This window comes from Pristis pectinata, chromosome 28 (assembly GCF_009764475.1).
Source record: "Pristis pectinata isolate sPriPec2 chromosome 28, sPriPec2.1.pri, whole genome shotgun sequence".
Lineage (NCBI taxonomy): Eukaryota > Metazoa > Chordata > Chondrichthyes > Rhinopristiformes > Pristidae > Pristis > Pristis pectinata.
The window spans coordinates 25256433-25275705 of NC_067432.1; the positions used below are offsets into that span (position 1 = coordinate 25256433).

At 43.1% G+C, this 19273-nt stretch overlaps 1 protein-coding gene across 1 annotated transcript in view; it reads left to right on the forward strand.

Annotated features, from left to right (window-relative positions):
* adamts17 (ADAM metallopeptidase with thrombospondin type 1 motif, 17) overlaps positions 1 to 19273 on the forward strand; it is a 357749-nt gene that overhangs the window by 275415 nt on the left and 63061 nt on the right. Inside the window, 2 exon segments of the mRNA XM_052040638.1 lie at positions 2797 to 2877; positions 14702 to 14859. Coding sequence (XP_051896598.1) covers positions 2797 to 2877; positions 14702 to 14859 — 239 coding nt within the window.

Sequence of the window (19273 nt, forward strand, 5' to 3'; positions counted from 1 at the left end):
AGTCTAGAGAAGGACTTGGACAGGTTGGGAGAGTGGACAGAGAAGTGGAATACAGTGTAGAGAAGTGTGGGGTTATGCACTTTGGTTGGAAGAATAAAGGTGTAGACTATTTTCTAAATTCGGAGAGAATTCAGAAATCAGAGGTGCAAAGGGACTCGGGAGTCCCAGTTCAGGATTCCCTCTAAGTTAACTTGCAGGTTGAGTCAGTAGTAAAGAAGGCAAATGCAATGTTAGCATTCATTTTGAGAGGACTAGAACATAAAAGCAAGGATGTACTGCTGAGGCTTTACAAGGTGTTGGTCAGACTGCATTTGGAATATTGTGAACAATTTTGGGCCCTGTATCTACAGAAGGATGTGCTGGCCCTGGAGAGGGTTCAGAGGAGGTTCACAAGAATGATCCCAGGAATGAAAGTTTTAACATCTAAGGAACGTTTGATGTCTCCGGGCCTGTGCTCGATGGAGTTCAGAAGGACGGGGGGGGGGGGGGGGGGGGGGGGGGGGGCAGGGGTCTCATTGAAACCTACTGGATACTGAAAGTCCTGGATAGAGTGGACGTGGAGAGGATGTTTCCATCAGTGGTAGAGTCTTAAGATCCAAGGACACAGCCTCAGAATAAAGGGACATCCCATTAAAACTGCAATGAGGAGGAATTTCTTCAGCTGGGGGTGGCAAATCTATGGAATTCATTGCCACAGAGGATAGTGATGGTCAAGTCATTGGGTGTAAGGTAGAGATTGATAGGTTCTTGATAGGAAAGGGGTTTAAGGGTTATGGGGAGAAGGCAGGAGAATGGGGTTAAAAAAAAATCACCCGTGATTGAATGGAGGAGCAGACTTGATGGGCCGAATGGCCTATCTTAAAGCCTGTTAAAACTCTCAAAGAAACTCAAACCAGAGCTTCTTTAAAGTGCTTGTTAAAAACTGACCAAGCACCATGAACAAAATAACATAAATGTAAACACTGCAAATGATGTGATATACAATGTTATATGAAATGACCATAAGTATGATATAAAATACGATAGTTATACTCTAATAGGACATCTGTTTTCCTTACCTTAACCCCTAACTGTAACTCCTGGTATCTCTCTCTCCCTCCCTTCCTCCCTCCCCCACCCCTCTCTTTTTCTCTATAAATTTAGGTGGTCAATTCTGTTTGCATTTCCTTAACAAACTATCCTTCAACTCAAAATAAAAGTTATTCTTTAACTCTAGATAATTTCAGATAGAACTGACCATGTCAACCACTCAGAATGATCTGCCTGTAGCTCTCTGCAGGTTGTTGCCATCTCTCTCTCCCTCAGCAATCTTCCATTATCATCCAAACGTCACACCCCAACAATTTGAGTGACGTAACCTTCCCTTTTGCTTGGCCATCTCCATCCTGTTTACCTGCTACAAGACCATGAGTTGTCCAACCATTAGGACAACAAAGATACTTTGGTGGAGAAGATTTTGAGATTTTCCTCTGATATTTACACTGGCAGTGCTATTTAAGGACAGACCCAACCACACCTGAGCCATCACATTATCTGCATGATGATCGGTGATGTTGAAGACATTGTCACAGAGCAGCAGTCCAGAAGAAAAGCTTGCATTTGTATAAGCAAATGCTTCAGGATTATCTTTCCAGTTTAAAGCTTGTTTGAAAAGTTTGGCACTGACACTGGGTTTCCCACAGCATCAATGGGATAGGAACTTCCAGTTAACTTTTAGTCAGTTTTGGTTCACAATGAGTTCTGCATTCTTGCTGAAGGCTCTGACTGCACGATGCCATCATTTGGGTGGGCACTGAGATGAATTCTAAGTGAAGCTAATTTTTATGTTAATGATGTTGATAAGAATTCTAGAATTGTTACTGTACAGAAGGAGGCCATGGCGAGTTGAGTCTGTGCTGGCTCCTGTTGGAACAATCTCATCAGTCCTATTTGCCCCTTCATGTGATATTAGAATCACATTGTATCAAGTGCCAAATAAAACACCTAATACCCTTTTCAAACGATGAAGCACAGTAGGGACTTCATGAAATGCATCGCATCAAAATCCTCATCATCTCCACATTCCATTAACCAAGAATAACAGTTCCCTCCTGAATGATAATCCTCTCAGACTGCAGTAGCTCATGGAAAACAACAACACTGTTCCAGCCATACCATGAACAACAAATGCTAGGCTTGCCAAGTATAACCCACACTCTGACAACAAACTATTGAAGAACTGAGGATCAGATAAGACCCTGGTAAACACAATGACACTCTCTGCAGTTCCACCATTCTGTGAGCTGAGGCCAAGTGTACACATGGCAGAGTAGGAAACCAAATGAATGCTCCAGATGAAGGTCTCGACCTGTAACATCAACTGTCCGTTTCCTTCCACAGATTCTGCCTGACCTGCTGAGTTCATCCAGCAGCTCGTTTTTTTTCCCTGGGAACCCAGAAGTTACTGAGTATCTGAAGGAGTTGTCGACTGTGCTCAAAATCCTGATGCAGGGTTTTGACCTGAAACGTCGACAATTCCTTTTCTCTCACAGATGCTGCTCGACCCACTGAGTTCCTCCAGCAGTTTGTTTGGTGCTCAAAGTCCTATTTGGTTAATGGCTTAACTCTTACTGTCCATGGACTTCTCAGAATGATTCCTAATTGTTTATTTCAAATTGGTCAAAGTCCAAAATCTGTACCTTGTGAGGACTTTTTTACGTGGTTTAGTCTGTTGTGCAATTCCTCAGTGCAGACCTTGGAGAGGAAGCTGCTGTTCTTGCAGGACCCTGCTGACTGATTTAACCTTTGTTGCCACAGGTTACGTTGAAGCTGCTGTGATCCCCGCTGGTGCCAGGAGGATTCGGGTGGTGGAGGAGAAACCAGCCCACAGCTTCCTGGGTAATGAATCATGCTTCTCTGCCTCTCTGAGCGTTTTGGGAGTGATATTTGCCACAGAAATTCAACCCTTGCAACATATTTCACTCTTGCGTGTAAAGAAATTTTTGAGTGGAATTCACAGAAGGGAAGTATCTGCTAATAAATATCTATTTACATTAGGCGGCAGAGAGTTGGGCTGGCTTTAGCACCTGCTGGGATCCTCTTGCCTGAGTTTACTCTGTGCTCTGCACCCAGCTGATTCATTATACCCAGGGAAAGGCTCAGCAAAATCTGCCCTAACATATTGGTTGCCTCATTATTCTCCTGGATTTAAAGCATTATACAATGCCAGCCGGAGTTATTCTTCTTCCCGTTGCTCAGTGACAAGGTTAAATCCACTAGTCTACAAACAGAAATCAGAAGTTTAATGCTTTTCAATGACAGCGTATTCCAGTAGCAGTCTGTCTTCCTGCGGCTGGTCCCAGCACATCACCTCTCGCTGCTTGTGAATTCGTCATTCTGCTTTCTGTAAGTGTGTCATCTTAAATGTAAAAGGCTTTACATTTTCAGTATGTGACAACAATACGAGGAATTAGTTCAATCATTTCTTTTTAAGACTTGTATAATCCCCCTGACATTACTCTAATTGGTTTCTTTGTTGGGAGAATTAGCATGCTGGAACAATGAGCTAGGTTGAGTGGAATGTTCTTCACTCTAAACAGAAAGAGTTTCCATTTATAAAGCAGTTTGTAGTATCAGGATATTCCAGAGTGCTTCACAGCCACAGATGGGATTTTGAAGTGGTGGCCACCACAGCAATTAATTTGCACACACAGCATGGTTCCACAAATTGCAATGGAATAATGAGCTTTAGTGATATTGGTTAGTCCCTCCAAAATCAACTTTGATTTTTATGCTCAAAGCTTGGAATGGGATTTGAACCCCATCTTGCGGATACAGGAGCTGCTAGTGGGGCCCAGTGTTTTTGTATTCAGTCAAACCATGAGAAAGAAGTGGCAGTGCCTGTCAGCAAGGTTGTTCCCCTGCCCATTATGCAAAAGAACGTACAGTAACATAGAGCATAGAACAGTACAACACAGGAACAGGCCCTTCGGCCCACAATGTTGTGCCGAACTAATTAAACTAATGATGGTTTATATACTAATCCCTTCTGCCTGCACGTGATCCATATCCCTCCATTCTCTGCATATTCACGTGCCTATCTAAGAGGCTCTTAAACAGCACTGTCGTATCTGCCTCTATCAACACCCCTGGCAGCACAGTCCAGGCACCCAGCACTTTCTGTGTAAAAATCCTTGCCCCGCACATCTCCTAAGAAACTTCCCCCTCACTTTAAATGCATGCCTTCTAGTAGAAATTTGGACCCTGGGAAAAAGATACCGGCTGTCTACTCCATCTATGCCTCTCATAATTTTATAAACTTCCATCAGGTCTCCCCTCAGCCTCCGACACTCCAGGGAAAACAACCCAAGTTTGTCCAACCTCTCCTTATAGCACATGCCCTCTAATCCAGGCAGCATCCTGGTAAACCTCTTCTGCGCCCCCTTCAAAGCCTCCACATCCTTCCTATAATGTGTGTTTGTTGTCCTGGCCACATTTATCAGCCAGCTGTCCTTAGCTTATAGGGTGAGGTGAGGTTGTGACCCCAGTGTATAACCTGCACCCACAGCTGTGGTACCTTGGATTGCATCATTGACCAGAAGTCATTAGTTAAAGTGAGATATTCAGGAAAAGTAAGGAATGATCTGTTCCTATGTTCCTCCCCAGCAGTGAAAAAAATGGTGCATCTAATTAAATATATTCATTACTACCACTATTTAATGGATTTAATGTTTGGCTGCTGCCCTTCCCCATCTTTGGTGGTTTGTGCCCTCTTGCCTTTCGTGGGCTTGTAGCTGCTCGCTATCTGAGCAGCCCGCATAGCCCTGTTGTCCTTGCAAACATTTCCTTGTTGTCCAGTGGATGACCAGAGCCACTTACTTTCCATTACCTTGGTCTAAAACAACAGCACATTAGCACCTGCATTCTGATTGGCTCATTGAAACATACTAAACATGATATGCTCCAGAATGAGTGAGGGGTTGGTGCTAATATAACAAAAGATGGGAATTTCACCTATAGATATATCCAGTTATACCAGTTTCTTGTATATTTCATTGGTTCTATTTAGTTTGAAGTCTCATTATTTAAATGTTGTCTAGATTTTTGTCTATATCTGTGTTTGGTTAGACTGCATGGAGTTCTGTGCATAATCCAGGTCTCCTTATTTATGAAATGAAACAGAGACATGGCGAAAGCTAGGAAATGTTTAGAAAAATTGATATTGAAGCTGAACACTTAGAACATTTAACAGGCTCTTAAGAATGAAAAGACTGAGGGATAACAATAAAACAAAAAATTATCATAGGATTTTAAGGGTTAATTGAGAAGATGTGGCTACTTATGGGCAAGTCAAAGACAAGAAAAGGCACAAATAAATCCAGTCAGGAATTCACCAGACGCTTTTACCCCAGAGTGTGGTTAGTATGTGGATGTGGTGCCAAAGTGAGTAGATCAGGTGAGTACCAAAGATACATCTAATAGGACACCAGGTGGGCACATGGAGGAGGGGAAGGCTATGAGGAGGCCAATGGACCAAGATGGCTGGCGAGAGAATATGTAGAGTACAAATATCAGCATGGACCGTCAACTGGGTCTGTTGGTCAGTTTACTGTGTAATAAATTCAACGGCTCAGAAGTTCTTCAACGTGTGAAATTTGGCATTGAAAGGGTGCTGCACAGGGGTCTGTTCCACATTGGTGCCTAACACCCAAAGTGTGACATGGTCGAACTGGCCTTACACAAACATTTGCTGATCTCTTGGCATCAAGGAGAGTGGAGGTTGCAGAGGAAATGTGTTGGATACAACACTGTGGAAGGGATGTGTGCTGATCAGAGTGAATATTGGACTGAAAGCACATGGTACCATGTAATTGGGGTTTTAGATAAAATTCACTCATGTAGTACCTAAAAAAATTGCATTGTGCAAGATAATTTCTAGCTCTCTGAAATTCTATGTAATAAACTAGAAACTCTCAGCGGGTCACAGAGTTTGGGTGAAGAGCTAATGATCTATTGACCTGAAATGTTAACTGTTTCTCCCTCACAAGCTGCCTGACCAGCTGAGTATTCTCACTGTTTTTACAACAGATTTCCAGCACTTACAGTATTTCATTTTAGTAGTGCCCCAGAATATCAGGAATGCCGCTCACCAAGCCTATTCTTCCCCGGATGCTTTTCTGTGGCAACTTCTGGAAGGAAGCTTGCTCTGATGAGAGGGACACACCCTGAGCAGTGCAGGGTCTGTCAGCGGGTCCCTCGAAACGCTTCATTTGGGAGCCAGTGAATCGCCGTTATGGTCAGAGAACTTGGGGCTTTACATGTTGTCAATGTTCAACAACATTCAAGAGCAATTCAAGTTAAACATACCGTTAAAAATATAAAATTATATTGACATGTAAAAGATTAGTAATTCCTTAAAATAATCATACATATTTAAATTGGTTTGATTAAACATAAGAAAATTAACTTTGTCCTATGTGAAAACATAGAAATAAAAGCAGGCTATTCACACCTGCTGTGCCGTTCAGAAAGATCGTGGCTGACGTTTGACCTCAGTATCACTTTCCTGCACTAACCTCAGATTTCTCAATTCCCTTAATATCTAAAAATCTACCAAACTCTCAGCCATTCCTCTCTATGGAGGTGAATAGGGTCACTAAACTGGGTGTAGTTTGTGTTGTCTGGCATCAGACTTGAGATAATGAGAGTGGACAACTTTCCTACTGTTCGGGGCTTCCATGCTATATCAGTGCGAGGATCCTGAACCTCCATACAGTTTGGAGCTAAAGGCCAACAGTTCTGCATGGAGCTGCTGGCTTTATGACAGAAACTTCCGGCCATTAGTTTGTAATGTTGGAAAAGGTAAACTGTGGAACTGAATGTGTCGCAGGCATTGTCAATAACCAAGGTTCCATGTAAACCCTGACTTCTTGCACCTAAAGAGTCTAAAACAAACCTGTTTCATCATTGAACAGCTGCTCTGCAGTGTACAGTTGTGGGGTCACAGCAAACACTGCAAAGCACTGATCAGGAATGCAGTAGCTTAGGGAAGACATGTGGCCGGCGTGTGTCACCACACATAGGGCTGTAAGTAAAACTATTACGGAATTAAAATCTGGCACCACAGCCACCAGTTTTGCACTCAAAGGTTCAGGGGAAACTCAGCAAAACCTGTGTACAAACAAGAATACAGACCTCATTTTCTGCTCTGCCATGCAATTGTGGCTGATCTTTTACCTCAATGCTACTTTCCTGCACTGATCCCTGATATCCAAAAATATATCAATCTGTCTGGAATATACTCAACGGCTGAACCTCCACAGCCCTATTGGGTAGAGAATTCCGAGGATTCGCCACCCTCCATGTAAAGCCATTTCTTCTCGTCTCAGCCTGAATGGCCAATCCCTTATTCTGCGACTCTGACCCCTGGTTCTAGATCACTCAGCCTGGGGAAAGATCAAGTCCACATCTATCCTGTCTAGGCCTGTAACAGTTCTGTACATTTCAATGAGATCACTTCTCACCACGCACTCTGACCTTCTCAAGTATATCCTTCCTTGGGTGGGCAAACTAGACCTGTTCACAATATTCCAGGTGCAGACCCACCCAGGCTACAGAAAATTGCAAGAAGATGTACTTACACTTCTGCACAACTCCTCCTGCAATATAAAAAACAACATACCATTTTCCCTCTAGACATGCATGTTAATTTACAGTGTTTTGTGTACAAAGACTCCCAGATCTCTCGGAACACCAACATCTTTCAATCTCGTGCTATTTAAAAGAATAATCAGCATAACTAGGAATGCTGCAAAGTCCAAAGACTTCAATAATGCCTTTTGTGAAAGGAAGGTATCAGCCTGACTCATTCTGGTCTTTATGTGACTCAGTCCATGTTCTCCCCCTAAACTGCTCTCCAATGGCCCAGTGCAGATTTAACTGGATTACGGTCACAGAACCAGGCCCTTCAGCCCACCAAGGCTGTACTGACCATCAAGCCCTCATCTTTACACTAATCCTACCCTTACTCATTTTATTGTCCCCACATTCCCATCAACTGCAACACACAAGATGCTGGAGAAACTCAGCAGGTCAGGCAGCATCGATGGAGGGAAATAGACAAGTTGGCGTTTTGGGTCGAGATCCTTCATCTGTCCATTTCCGTCCAGCATCTTGTGCATTGCTCCAGATTCCAGCATCTGCAGTCTCTTGTGTCTCTGTGTTCCCATCAATTGCCCCAGATTCTACCACTCACCTATGCACTAGGGGCAATTTGCAGTGACCAATTAACCTACCAACTTGCAAGGCTTTGGGATGTGGGAGGATATGATCATGGAGAGAACGTGCAAACTCCACATAAACAGAACCCAGGTCTCTGAAGCTGTAGGACAATGGCTCTACCATCTGTGTCACAGTGCCAACCCTTATTCTTGCAGTTAAGGAACAGAGCTGGGGTTGCCCTGTTTCTGAACAGAGCAAGGGACGGAGTGTGAATTGTTTCTAATCTCTGCACCGTCCTCTGGCAAACCAGGAGGAACAGCCTAGAGGTACTGGGAGCACTGGCTCAGGGACAGTGAGAGGCAGGTGGATGGTGTGTCAGCCGTGGGCCCTGGCTGGGATATCACTGACTAACTGCAGACTCTGCTTCACATTCCAACATCTTAAAGAATATTACAAAAATTAAATTTCCACTGAGGCCGTCCATTTATGACAATCATACACACTATTAGATATTGGAGTGCAAAACATTATGAAAAGAGAGACTCAAAAGATTACAGCAATATTAACCATAAGTGTAAAGAAAAACATTGGTGAATGTACAGATATAGAGTCATACAGCAAGAAGTAAGCCCTTCAGCTTTCATTATCCATGCTAGCCCTCAGTTACCTATCTAAACTAATCCCCTTTCCCAACTCTTCTGTGCTATGACCTTTCTAGTACTCACCTAAATACTTAAATGTTATGAAAGTCTTTGCCTCCATTACCCCCTCAGACAGTATGTTCCAGATTTCAACCACAGTCTGGGTGAAAAAATTCTTCTGCACATCCCCACTAAGTCTCCTACCCTTTACATAAATCGATGTGCTCTGGTTGTAAACAACTCTGCTAAGGGGAAACTTTTCTCATTGTGTGCCTTATCTATGGTCCTCATAATTTTGTGTAACTCCATCCGGTCACCCATTATCTTCCTCTGCTTGAAGGAAAACAAACTTGGGTTATCCAGTCTCCCCTCATGGCTGAAATGCTCCATCCCAGGCAACATCCTGGTGAATCTCCTCCGCATTCTCTCCAGTGCAATGAAACTAAGCAAAGCTTCCAAATATGGTGGTGGATAAAATGTATCTAATTGAATCACTGGACCAAATCCGATTTTGAGTCCACCTCCATATTAAGCACAAGGGCAAGTGAAGATTCCATGTGATCAGTAAGACCACAAACTGTGTGGTGTTGCTGAGAATACTGTGGTGATTTGAAGAATTGTAGGAACATTCAGAGCAGAACCTGGCTGCTGATTCCCTTGGTGCATAACTGGCTCACAGGCTTATTGTGTGCGAAGGTGCAGCAGTTAATTCATTGATGTTCATGCAATGGACACTAATTTCAGCCTTTTTTCAAACTGCACCTGACAATAAAGAGGAGTCAAGTATATTAATACACAGACTAAGCCACAATTACTTCTGTCATTAAGCCCTAGGTAAGGAGCAATTTGTTCTAATTCTTACATCGTGTTGAGTTTCCAGAATTAAAGTTGGCATGAAAATATCAGAGGAAGCAGGATATGAATGCAGCAGACATATATTGCTAAGGCAGATAAGAGAATGGAATCAGGCATGAATTTGGTAACACATCTCGGTTTACCGGGTAACTGAACGAAAAACTTTTGCTAAACCGGTGAATGCTGAAGATCAATCAGCTATTTGAACCATTGCAAGGAACTGTTCATCTCATTGGGTTCACACCTTGAGCGTTGAGTCCGACCTGCAAGACCAGGTAATATCATCACATGCGAAACATCCATTGTGTTAGCAGTGGGTCCATCAGACAGTAGCTGTTCCAGATGGCATCTAGTTAGCAACAGTAGAGAAACTCAGTACGTTGTTTCCAAGGAATTGCTCGCTGATACGGGTCCTTGGAGACCAGCCATCATCCATCACCCCCAGATCAACCATCATCCCCAAAACTGCCCAATTGGGCAAAGCCAGCTCACCCACACTGAGGTGGCAATCACAGTGACTCCACCAAGAGCCCTGGAATGTCTACATGGCCCCAGGGTCCTGTATAAACTGAGAAGTTTCCATGCTAGTGCCCTTGTAATGTATTCCACTGTGTCTGATACTTTGTTAATAACAGTTTTGTATGAGACTGGAAACCTTCAGTGATGCCTCATTGACAAATGCAGATCCTTTTTCACACTGCTGCAGTACGGTCCTTCTGTAAACATCCATGTCTGCAGCTCTGTCTTCTAATCAGCACATCCTCTACTTACCCAAACCGAAATACACATCCCCACGTGGAGCCTGAACTGTTGTGTATAGATGATTTGAATAATTGTAGGTACAGATGTGGTAAAGCATTCACTCCTGCCTGATGTTTACTCATTTTAAAGCCTCGCCCATACATTGGCTCTACTAGATTTTGTTCAGAATGCTGTTTATCTGCTTCCTGCCACATTGCTTGAAAACGTCAGCTAATAGACATAGACGCAAAATTGAAACTAATGGCATTAAAGACACAGTAGTTATGTAGATATCAAATTATTTAGAGGACAGAAAACAGAAGAGCTGGGGGAGTATTTCAGACTGCAGGGTAGTTAGTGTCCAGAGGCATTCCCCAGGGATAGGCATTGGGACCACTGTTTGACATGAGTTGATAATCTGTATTGGAGCAATAAAAATAATTCCAATTGCCAAATGACACAAAATTTGGAAATGCAGTAAAGAACGAAGATAATATTTAGTAACTGATAATTGGTAATTGGTTTATTATTGTTGCATGTACCGAGATACAGTAAAAAGCTTTTGTTTGCGTGCCATCCAGACAGCTCATTCTGTACATAAGTACATCGAGGTAGTACAAAGGGGAAAAAAACATAGGCTGAAAAAATGGGCAGTCACATGATAGATGGAAATTAATCCAGAGATACATATAGAACACAGAACATTACAACACAGTACAGGCCCTTCGGCCTACAATGTTGTGCCAACAACATGATATGGTACATGATATGAAACACTTTGGTTGGAAGGATAAGTAGAGGCAACATCAGCTAAATGCTACTTAGTTATAAGAAATGCAGGAACTGGGATCCAATTGCACAGGAGCAACACACACATATTGCTGGAGGAACTCAGCGGGTCAGGCAGCATCTGTGGTGGGAAATGAACAGTCGACATTTCGGGCTGAGACATTTCATCAGGACTGGAAAGAAAGAGGGCAGAAACCAAAATAAAAGGGTGGGGGGAGGGGGGAGGGGCACGAGCTGGCAGGTGACAGGTGAGTCCAGGTGAGGGGGGACGGTAGGTGGGTGGGGAGGGGGAAGTGGGAATGATGCTAGAAGCTGGGAGGTGACAGGTGGAAGAGGCAAAGGGCTGAAGAAGATGGAATCTGATAGGAGAGGACGGTAGAGCATGGAATAAAGGAAAGGAGGTGGGGAACCAGAGGGAGGAAGGTGTGGCTGATGAGCAGGTAGTGAAGGTGGGGGAGGGGAAAGAGAAGGGGTAGAGGGGCCAGAGGGATAAGGGAAGACAAAGGGGGAGGCAATGCACAGGTTTTTAACAATAGCAGTACTAGAGAAGGCTGTTAAACACTGGGCAGCACACAGTCTGCTGGAGGAACTCAACGAGTCGAGCAGCATTTGTGGGGGGAAGGAATTGTTGATGTTTCAGGTAAAATCCCTGCATCAAGATGCTGCATCAGGAAATCACGTCCTGATGTCACCCAGTCTGCGGCTTTCGGAATGGAAGGACTTTGATATTCACTGCTGTATGTGCTTGTGATTCTGATGATTGGAAGGAAGGGAAATGGGAATTTTAGCCAAACTCTTCCATTAGGAGCTGAGGGGAACCGGTCAGTTCACTGATTTACCCTCCACCTGCTTGCAATAATAATGAGATGAGATATCTTTATTAGTCACATGTACATTGAAACACACAGTGAAATGCATCTTTTGCGTAGAGTGTTCTGGGGGCAGCCCGCAAGTGTCGCCACGCTTCTGGCGCCAACATAGCATGCCCACAGCTTCCTAACCCGTACGTCTTTTTGAATGTGGGAGGAAACCGGAGCACCCGGAGGAAACCCACGCAGACACATGGAGAACATACAAACTCCTTACAGACAGCAGCCAGAATTGAACCCGGGTCGCTGGCACTGTAATAGCGTTACGCTAACCGCTACACTACCATGCCTGAATCCTTTAGCTGATTCAATTCCAAAAACTTCCCCCAGGGTCTCAGTTAAAATTAGCCCACAAATGTGATCTATAGACCAGCCCATCCCAGCCAGCGGCACGAATTCCCCCTCCCCCCTCCCCCCCCATCCTGGGCTCTGTACATCCGATCCTTTTGTCCTTTTGGAAGATTAGCCGGTTTGGAAGTTGATGGATACCCCGTTGTGCTGGGCCCACAATCTCACCCAGATTGTTAGCTGGCAATTGTACACTGCTTATCTCCCCAGCTAATTAGACTGCTGAAATGCTTAAAAACGTCAAGGCCAGCTATTAAAATTCACTGGTGTTTTGCAGCTTTATGTGGAAAGCAATTTATTCTCTGTATGTCTTCCTGCAAGGTACGTTAAACATTTACCCTCTGCAGAAAGGGAGAGGGAGGAGCAGCACTGACTGACTGAGCCAAGAGCAGCATTAGCAGAGGGCAGACGCTCAGTACAACAAGAAATGCCAGCATTCTGAAATTAAAGTAGAAAATAGCGTCTCTGCACTTCCCCAAAGAGAAGCAATGTTCGTGCTGTGTGGATTGGCCCTTCTTCAGCTGAAAGATAAGCATACTTTACCAGGATTTAAAAACAAAAGAGTGAGATGCACAGATAGGAAGTTTATAGGTGGGGTGGTTCTCAAAATGTTTAACAGAGATGCAGAAATCTGTTCGATGATGCAAAGACTGTCTCAATGCGTCAATGGAAAGGCATCACCAGATTAAAATATGTAAGTGTCAGGCAAAGGATGTGAGGGGGTGGCAGAAAATGGAGATTTTAACAAAGGAAAACTACAGAGACAGAACTGAGTATTGACACAAAGAATGGACAAAAAAAGCAAATACATTCCCAAAAAATGGAGAGGAAATATCCAAAGAATGTAGTTTGCATTGAAGGATTTGGGAGTGAAGCACATTCCAACTGGAAGTGATTGGAGATCAGAAGGAAACATTTAAGTTCCAAAATGACCCACGTTCAAAAACATAGCAGAGGATTTCTAAAACAGATGTGGATGGAAAAGAAGGGCTTGCATTTATATAGCACCTTTCATGACTTCTGGATGCTCCACTGAAAGTGCTTCACAACCAATGAAGTGCAGCCACTGGTTTAGCCAAAAAATGCTGGAAGCATTCAACAGGTCAAGCAGCACCTGTGGAAAGAGGAGCAGTGGATGTTTCAGTTCTGGGACCAGCCAGAACAGGGAAGGGCAGGGTTAGAACTGAGACAGAGTTAGTTTTCAGTAGCAGACAAGAGATGGGTAGGACAAAGGGAATATCTCTGATAGGGTGAGACCAAGTGGGTTAGTGGAGGCAGTTACAAGCTCATTATCTTCTTTGTCTGTGTAATGTGTTAATCGTGAGGCTGTGGGACTTGCCCAGCAGGCTAAGCTACATGAATAGAATAAGCAAAACTGAATTCACGGCCTCCTGATTAATATTGATGAATTTTGTGAACAGTTTAAACCAGGCCACATGACAGCCTCTTAAGAAAAGTTGTCTTGAGGTTGTCTGGCTGTCTGGAGCCCTGGCCAGCTGGCTTTCATACAACAGAGCCAGATGGTGACCTCAGACAACAGCCAGACACCGGCCAGCTCCTGGATTCAAAATCTGGATTGTTGAAAAATATCAAAAGGATGAGCCTGACAATAATCCAGACAGACACACACACACACACACACACACACACACACACACACACACACAGTGTTACATCTCACACACACACACACACGCAGATACCTCACACGCACACACAGATATCACACACACACACACACACAGATATCACACACACACACGCACACACATACCTCACACACACACAGATATCACACACACACACACACACACACAGATATCTCACACACACACTCTCACACACAAAGAGATAACACACACACTCACAGACACCACACACCATGTATACACACACACATATACATACACACGCACACACCATACACACACACAGACACCACACATGCACATGTGCACACACACACCATGTACACACATACATGCACACTTACACACACATCACACATGCTACACCACACACACATACATACCATACACACACCATACAGACACACACCACACACCATAAACACACCTCACTCATACATACATCTGTTAGCTATATTAAAGTTTTGAAAGGTCGTTTTGGGAGATACCCATTCTAAGCCAGCTGTCACTGTTTCTATGCAGCTATGTGTAGACTTTTCTCAGAAGAAGCAAAGATATTTGGTCACAAATGTTTGATGAGTGAATTTGTTTGATGTTTATATTTCACCAGCTTTGAAAGATTCCACGAAACAATCCATCAACAGCGACTGGAAGATCGAGCTGCCTGGCGAATTCCCAATGGCAGGAACCACAGTGCATTATGTGCGACGGGGTCTCTGGGAAAAGATGTCTGCCAAGGGGCCAACCAAAACACCACTTCACTTAATGGTAGCCCTCTTATTTTGTGTTGTTGCATTTGGAATGCTGAGATCCCAACGGATCATTCCTAATTTAATAATTTCTTTAAAACTTGTTACCAAGAGATGACTTTTTGTTGCATGAAACTCTCACAGATGGAAATAATGTTACTTCATTAATGACTATCCTGACAGGATTTCCCTAAATATTTGAGAATATTATTTCCTCAGTGCTCAGATGCACACTGATGCTGGCAGAGGAAACGAGTAGCGAGATTCTGCCAGGAATTGGCTCAGGAAAAGACACTCAGTTTTCAAGCCGCTATTACATCTTTGCACTTTCAAACCATTTGTTGTTGGGATGTGAGAAGAGTTGGTAAAGCTGCATTTAATGCCCCTCCCTATTTGCCCCAGAGTTTCTTTGATTATTTCACAGGCATTAAATGTTAACGTGCAGCGGTACTGTCTGACCTGCTGAGAATTTACAGCATTTTCTGTTTTCATTCAGATTTCCAGACTCTGCAGGATTTTGAAGTCTACTGTTGTCATGGGCATGCATACCCAGGCTATAAATGCCATGAAAATGAGCTTTTTGCAGCAGTAGCGCAGTACATTACGAGACACAAGCATAAATAAAAATAAACTTAAGTTAACATAAATTATACATAACTTACACATCGTAAAATAAACAACAAAATTAAACGTAACGTCACTAGTGCAAGATTGAGAGAGAGAGAAAAAATATATAGTCCGAGGTAGAATTAGGGTTTTTCAGGTCAGTTCGAGAACCTGAGGGCAGTGGGGAGGAAGCTGTCGTTGAACCTTGAGGTGTGGGTCTTCAGGCTCCTGTACCTCCTGCCTGATGGCAGCATCCAGGAGAGGGCATGGCCTGGATGATGGGGGTCCTTAATGATGGATGTTGCCTTCCTGAGACATCGCCTCTTGTAGGTGTCCTCAATGGTGGGGAGAGCTGTACCCATGATGGAACTGGCTGTGTCCAACACTCTCTGCAGCCTCTCTCGTTCCTGTGCGTTGCAGCTTCCATACCAGGTGGAAATGCAGCCAGTCAGAATGCCTTCCACTGTACGTCTGCAGAGAGTTGGGTGCCTCTGAGAGTGGAAAGCCTGGTGTGCCTTCCTCACGGATTTATTGTATTCAGTTTCTGAGCTTGGCAAATTGGGATGTTGCCTCCAGTCTCACAGTTGCTAGTTGGCCTTAAGACAGATACACAAACATAACAAATGGTGTACACATCCAGGACACCATTAGTTTACAATGTTATAGGTTTACCAGAAAAGTAACGTCTGTGCTCTGCTATTTTGCAGTAACATAACTATTAAAGACACAGGGACACAAAGGAATCCATTAGAATTTCACTGTACAGAGAAAGGCTGTTCTCTCCCTCATACTTATCCCCCTGGAATGCTGCACCCTCCATCCCACTGCTCAGCATCTGTCCAGGCTATTTCCATTTTCAAACATTTTCCATTTTTCTAACCCACACGTTCCGATCCACAGCCCCACAGCTAGATAGTAAGTAGGGACAGTGGGAATCTCGTTCATCCGTTCATGCGTGTCACTAACTAGATGACGAGGCATTTGGCTATTCGAAACACATCAATTCAAAGAACTGATTAAGTGCACTTTTCGCTGTTTAAGGTGTAGCGTCCACCAAGGTATAATCCGAAAACGAGATTGGTCCTACCCTCACTATAAGGGAACATATAAGGAAGATGGAGTGCCAATGCCAAAGCCAAACTTATTGTAAGACCATAATAAATAAAATACATTTACAATAAGCACTAACATAAAATAAAATACAACAAAATTCAGTCAAAATTAGTGGCGTATCACAAATTCATTTATCCATAAATATCTGCAGTAAACTTATAGTTAGTTTAATAGTCAAACTGCAAATATTAGAAGCAAAAGTCTTATATTTCTTGATATCTAAAAATTTCATCAACAAGTTGTTATCCCTGGCTCACAGACCGCGAGCTCCGATCACAAATCTGAAACACTCAACGATCTGTACCTGAGTTAACTCTTTAACTTGTTGAACAAGATGTTTATACTTACTGCATTTTTTGGACCATGCATTTGGAATAGAGTTGTTATTATCTTCAAATCGGATAGTAACATCTACCACTGCTGCCCTGTTTCCCTTTACCAAGATCAAAGCAGGTTTCCACAGTGCACCGTCACCATCCCTCAAATGCGGTTCGATAGAAGGGTCCCATTGATATTGTACAGCTATGTTCTTCAATTTCTTGACTATCTTGTTATGTCGTTTAATATGTGCATCTTTGACATTCAAACAGCGTCCATAGATGTGTGCAATGGTCTCATTAGCAAAACCACATCTTTGGCAGATTTTCACTGCATCGGGTATTCCACGATTGCGTGTACATCTAGTAGGATATTGCCCACATCTTAACAGGATGGCATTTACAACCTGGTGCCCTCTCCAAGTCCTGTAGTTTTTCAGCCATGAATTAGAGATAGCATCGTTTCGGAATTCTTTGATACCAACACCTTGATAACTCTTCATTGTCCATTTATTAAATTCCACCGATCGCCAATCAATATTAAATTTTGGCAGTCTGGCGTCATTCTCAATGTTTTGTTCTAAATCTGCAGCCAATTGCTCACTAAAGCTCTCAGTGTGTCTATCCGTTGTCACGAACCAGCAACAAAAAAAGCACACTGAGTCATGATTCAGTGTTAAAGCTACTTTATTAATAACTACTTATGATAATAAGAAAAATAAAAGTAAAAATGTTAGAATGTTAGAAGTAAAAATGTTAAACCTTGAACATTAACCCCAAAAACTAAACTGTGTGTGTGTGGCAAAGTCCCAAACTCCAAGTCCAGGAATGGTTCTTAAAGTTCAGTTCAGCAAGCCATAAGGTGAAACATAACCAAAGGCTTCTTCAACAACCACCGTTGTCTGAAGATAAAACATAGATGTAGAGAACATAGAGAGAGTAATTATGAAATCCAAATGTTCCACGATGGAACCCAATTGACACCTCAGTGTTTACTCGGTAGTGACTTCCTCAACCCAAAAAGCATCCGAATCGTGGCCGTCCACACAAATACCTGTTTCCTTCTACAGGTCAGCAACAAAGTGAACTCCACCGGATTACTTCCAATTTCCATATGTGGGTTGCTGTGACAGACACGGTTATTGTTTCTCATCCATCGATAGAGAAACTAGCAGGCTGGTGTCTCGCTCCCTTTTCTCTCTCCCTCTCCCTCTGACTGATTTCGACTGACCTTTTCAACAACGTCATTACGTCCTTTATCTTCTGTTGACATAAGCATGCCCCACACACACGCACGCACGCACGCACACACACACACTACTATTCTATCTCAAAGGGACATTCACCAAGTCCGTAACACTGTAATAGTAGATAACGCAGATACATCTTGGGCGGAGATAATATCTTGTATCACAGATAGGCTCTTCAACTTCTCAATAGTGGCCTCGTTATTCTCGCTGGCCCATTCAAAGGAATGTTTAATCGTAATGTCCTCTGACTCCTCGAGGGCTTGTTGCTTCCTTATAATTGCAATCGGAACCTGGACTTCCAGTCTTGGTATACAAAGGCCACCGTCTCTTAACTTGGAATATAAAATTCCATCGGTCGTATCCGGAGGCAAATGTAATATTTCTTTAATTATCTTTCTAATGGATCTGTTAAGCTCCTTTAGTATGTTCTGGGACGCCTCTGTCAAGGCGAGGTGATAATATGTCCGAGGTATCATGTATGTGCGAAGCAGTGTAACTTTCTGCATAGGCTTAAGTTTAGCTTTCTGCAGATTCTCGAACCATGTATCCAGTTTGGAAACTAGATCTTCTTTGGAAATTCCACACCATGGGTCAATCCTCGCACCAAGATATTTCTCGATGTCCCCAGGTGTTATGTATGTTAATTTTTCCATTCCAAACTGCCACTGCTCTCTAGAATTATACACGTAAGTCTTCCGTACACTAATGCAATGAAAACCTTTGGTCTTCTTGGTGTTTATTTCCAATCCAGTACCTATGCAGAAGTCTCTCAAGATTTCGATATTTTTTATCATACCCTCATACGAGCCACTTAGACTTGCGACATCATCAGCAAAGACCAAAGCTGTACAACGAGATCTACTGCTGGGAGTGACTCAGCAGACAACATTCTTTGTTACTTTGCTGCCTCTTGTTCAAATATTGCATATTTCAGAGCAGAGAGATCTGGTTAATGGTTCAAATTGTGTTTGTGTGTTGTCACAGAGTGTGCTCGGAACATGTAACTACAGTGGGCCATCAGATTCTGAAGTCTATTTGCCATTGATTGGAACATTGAACATTTCTGTTTCAGGTGCACATCATCTGCTAACCTGACCCAACAGAAGTACCCCTACCTTTGTCATAAAAACTCCATATAATCTACAAC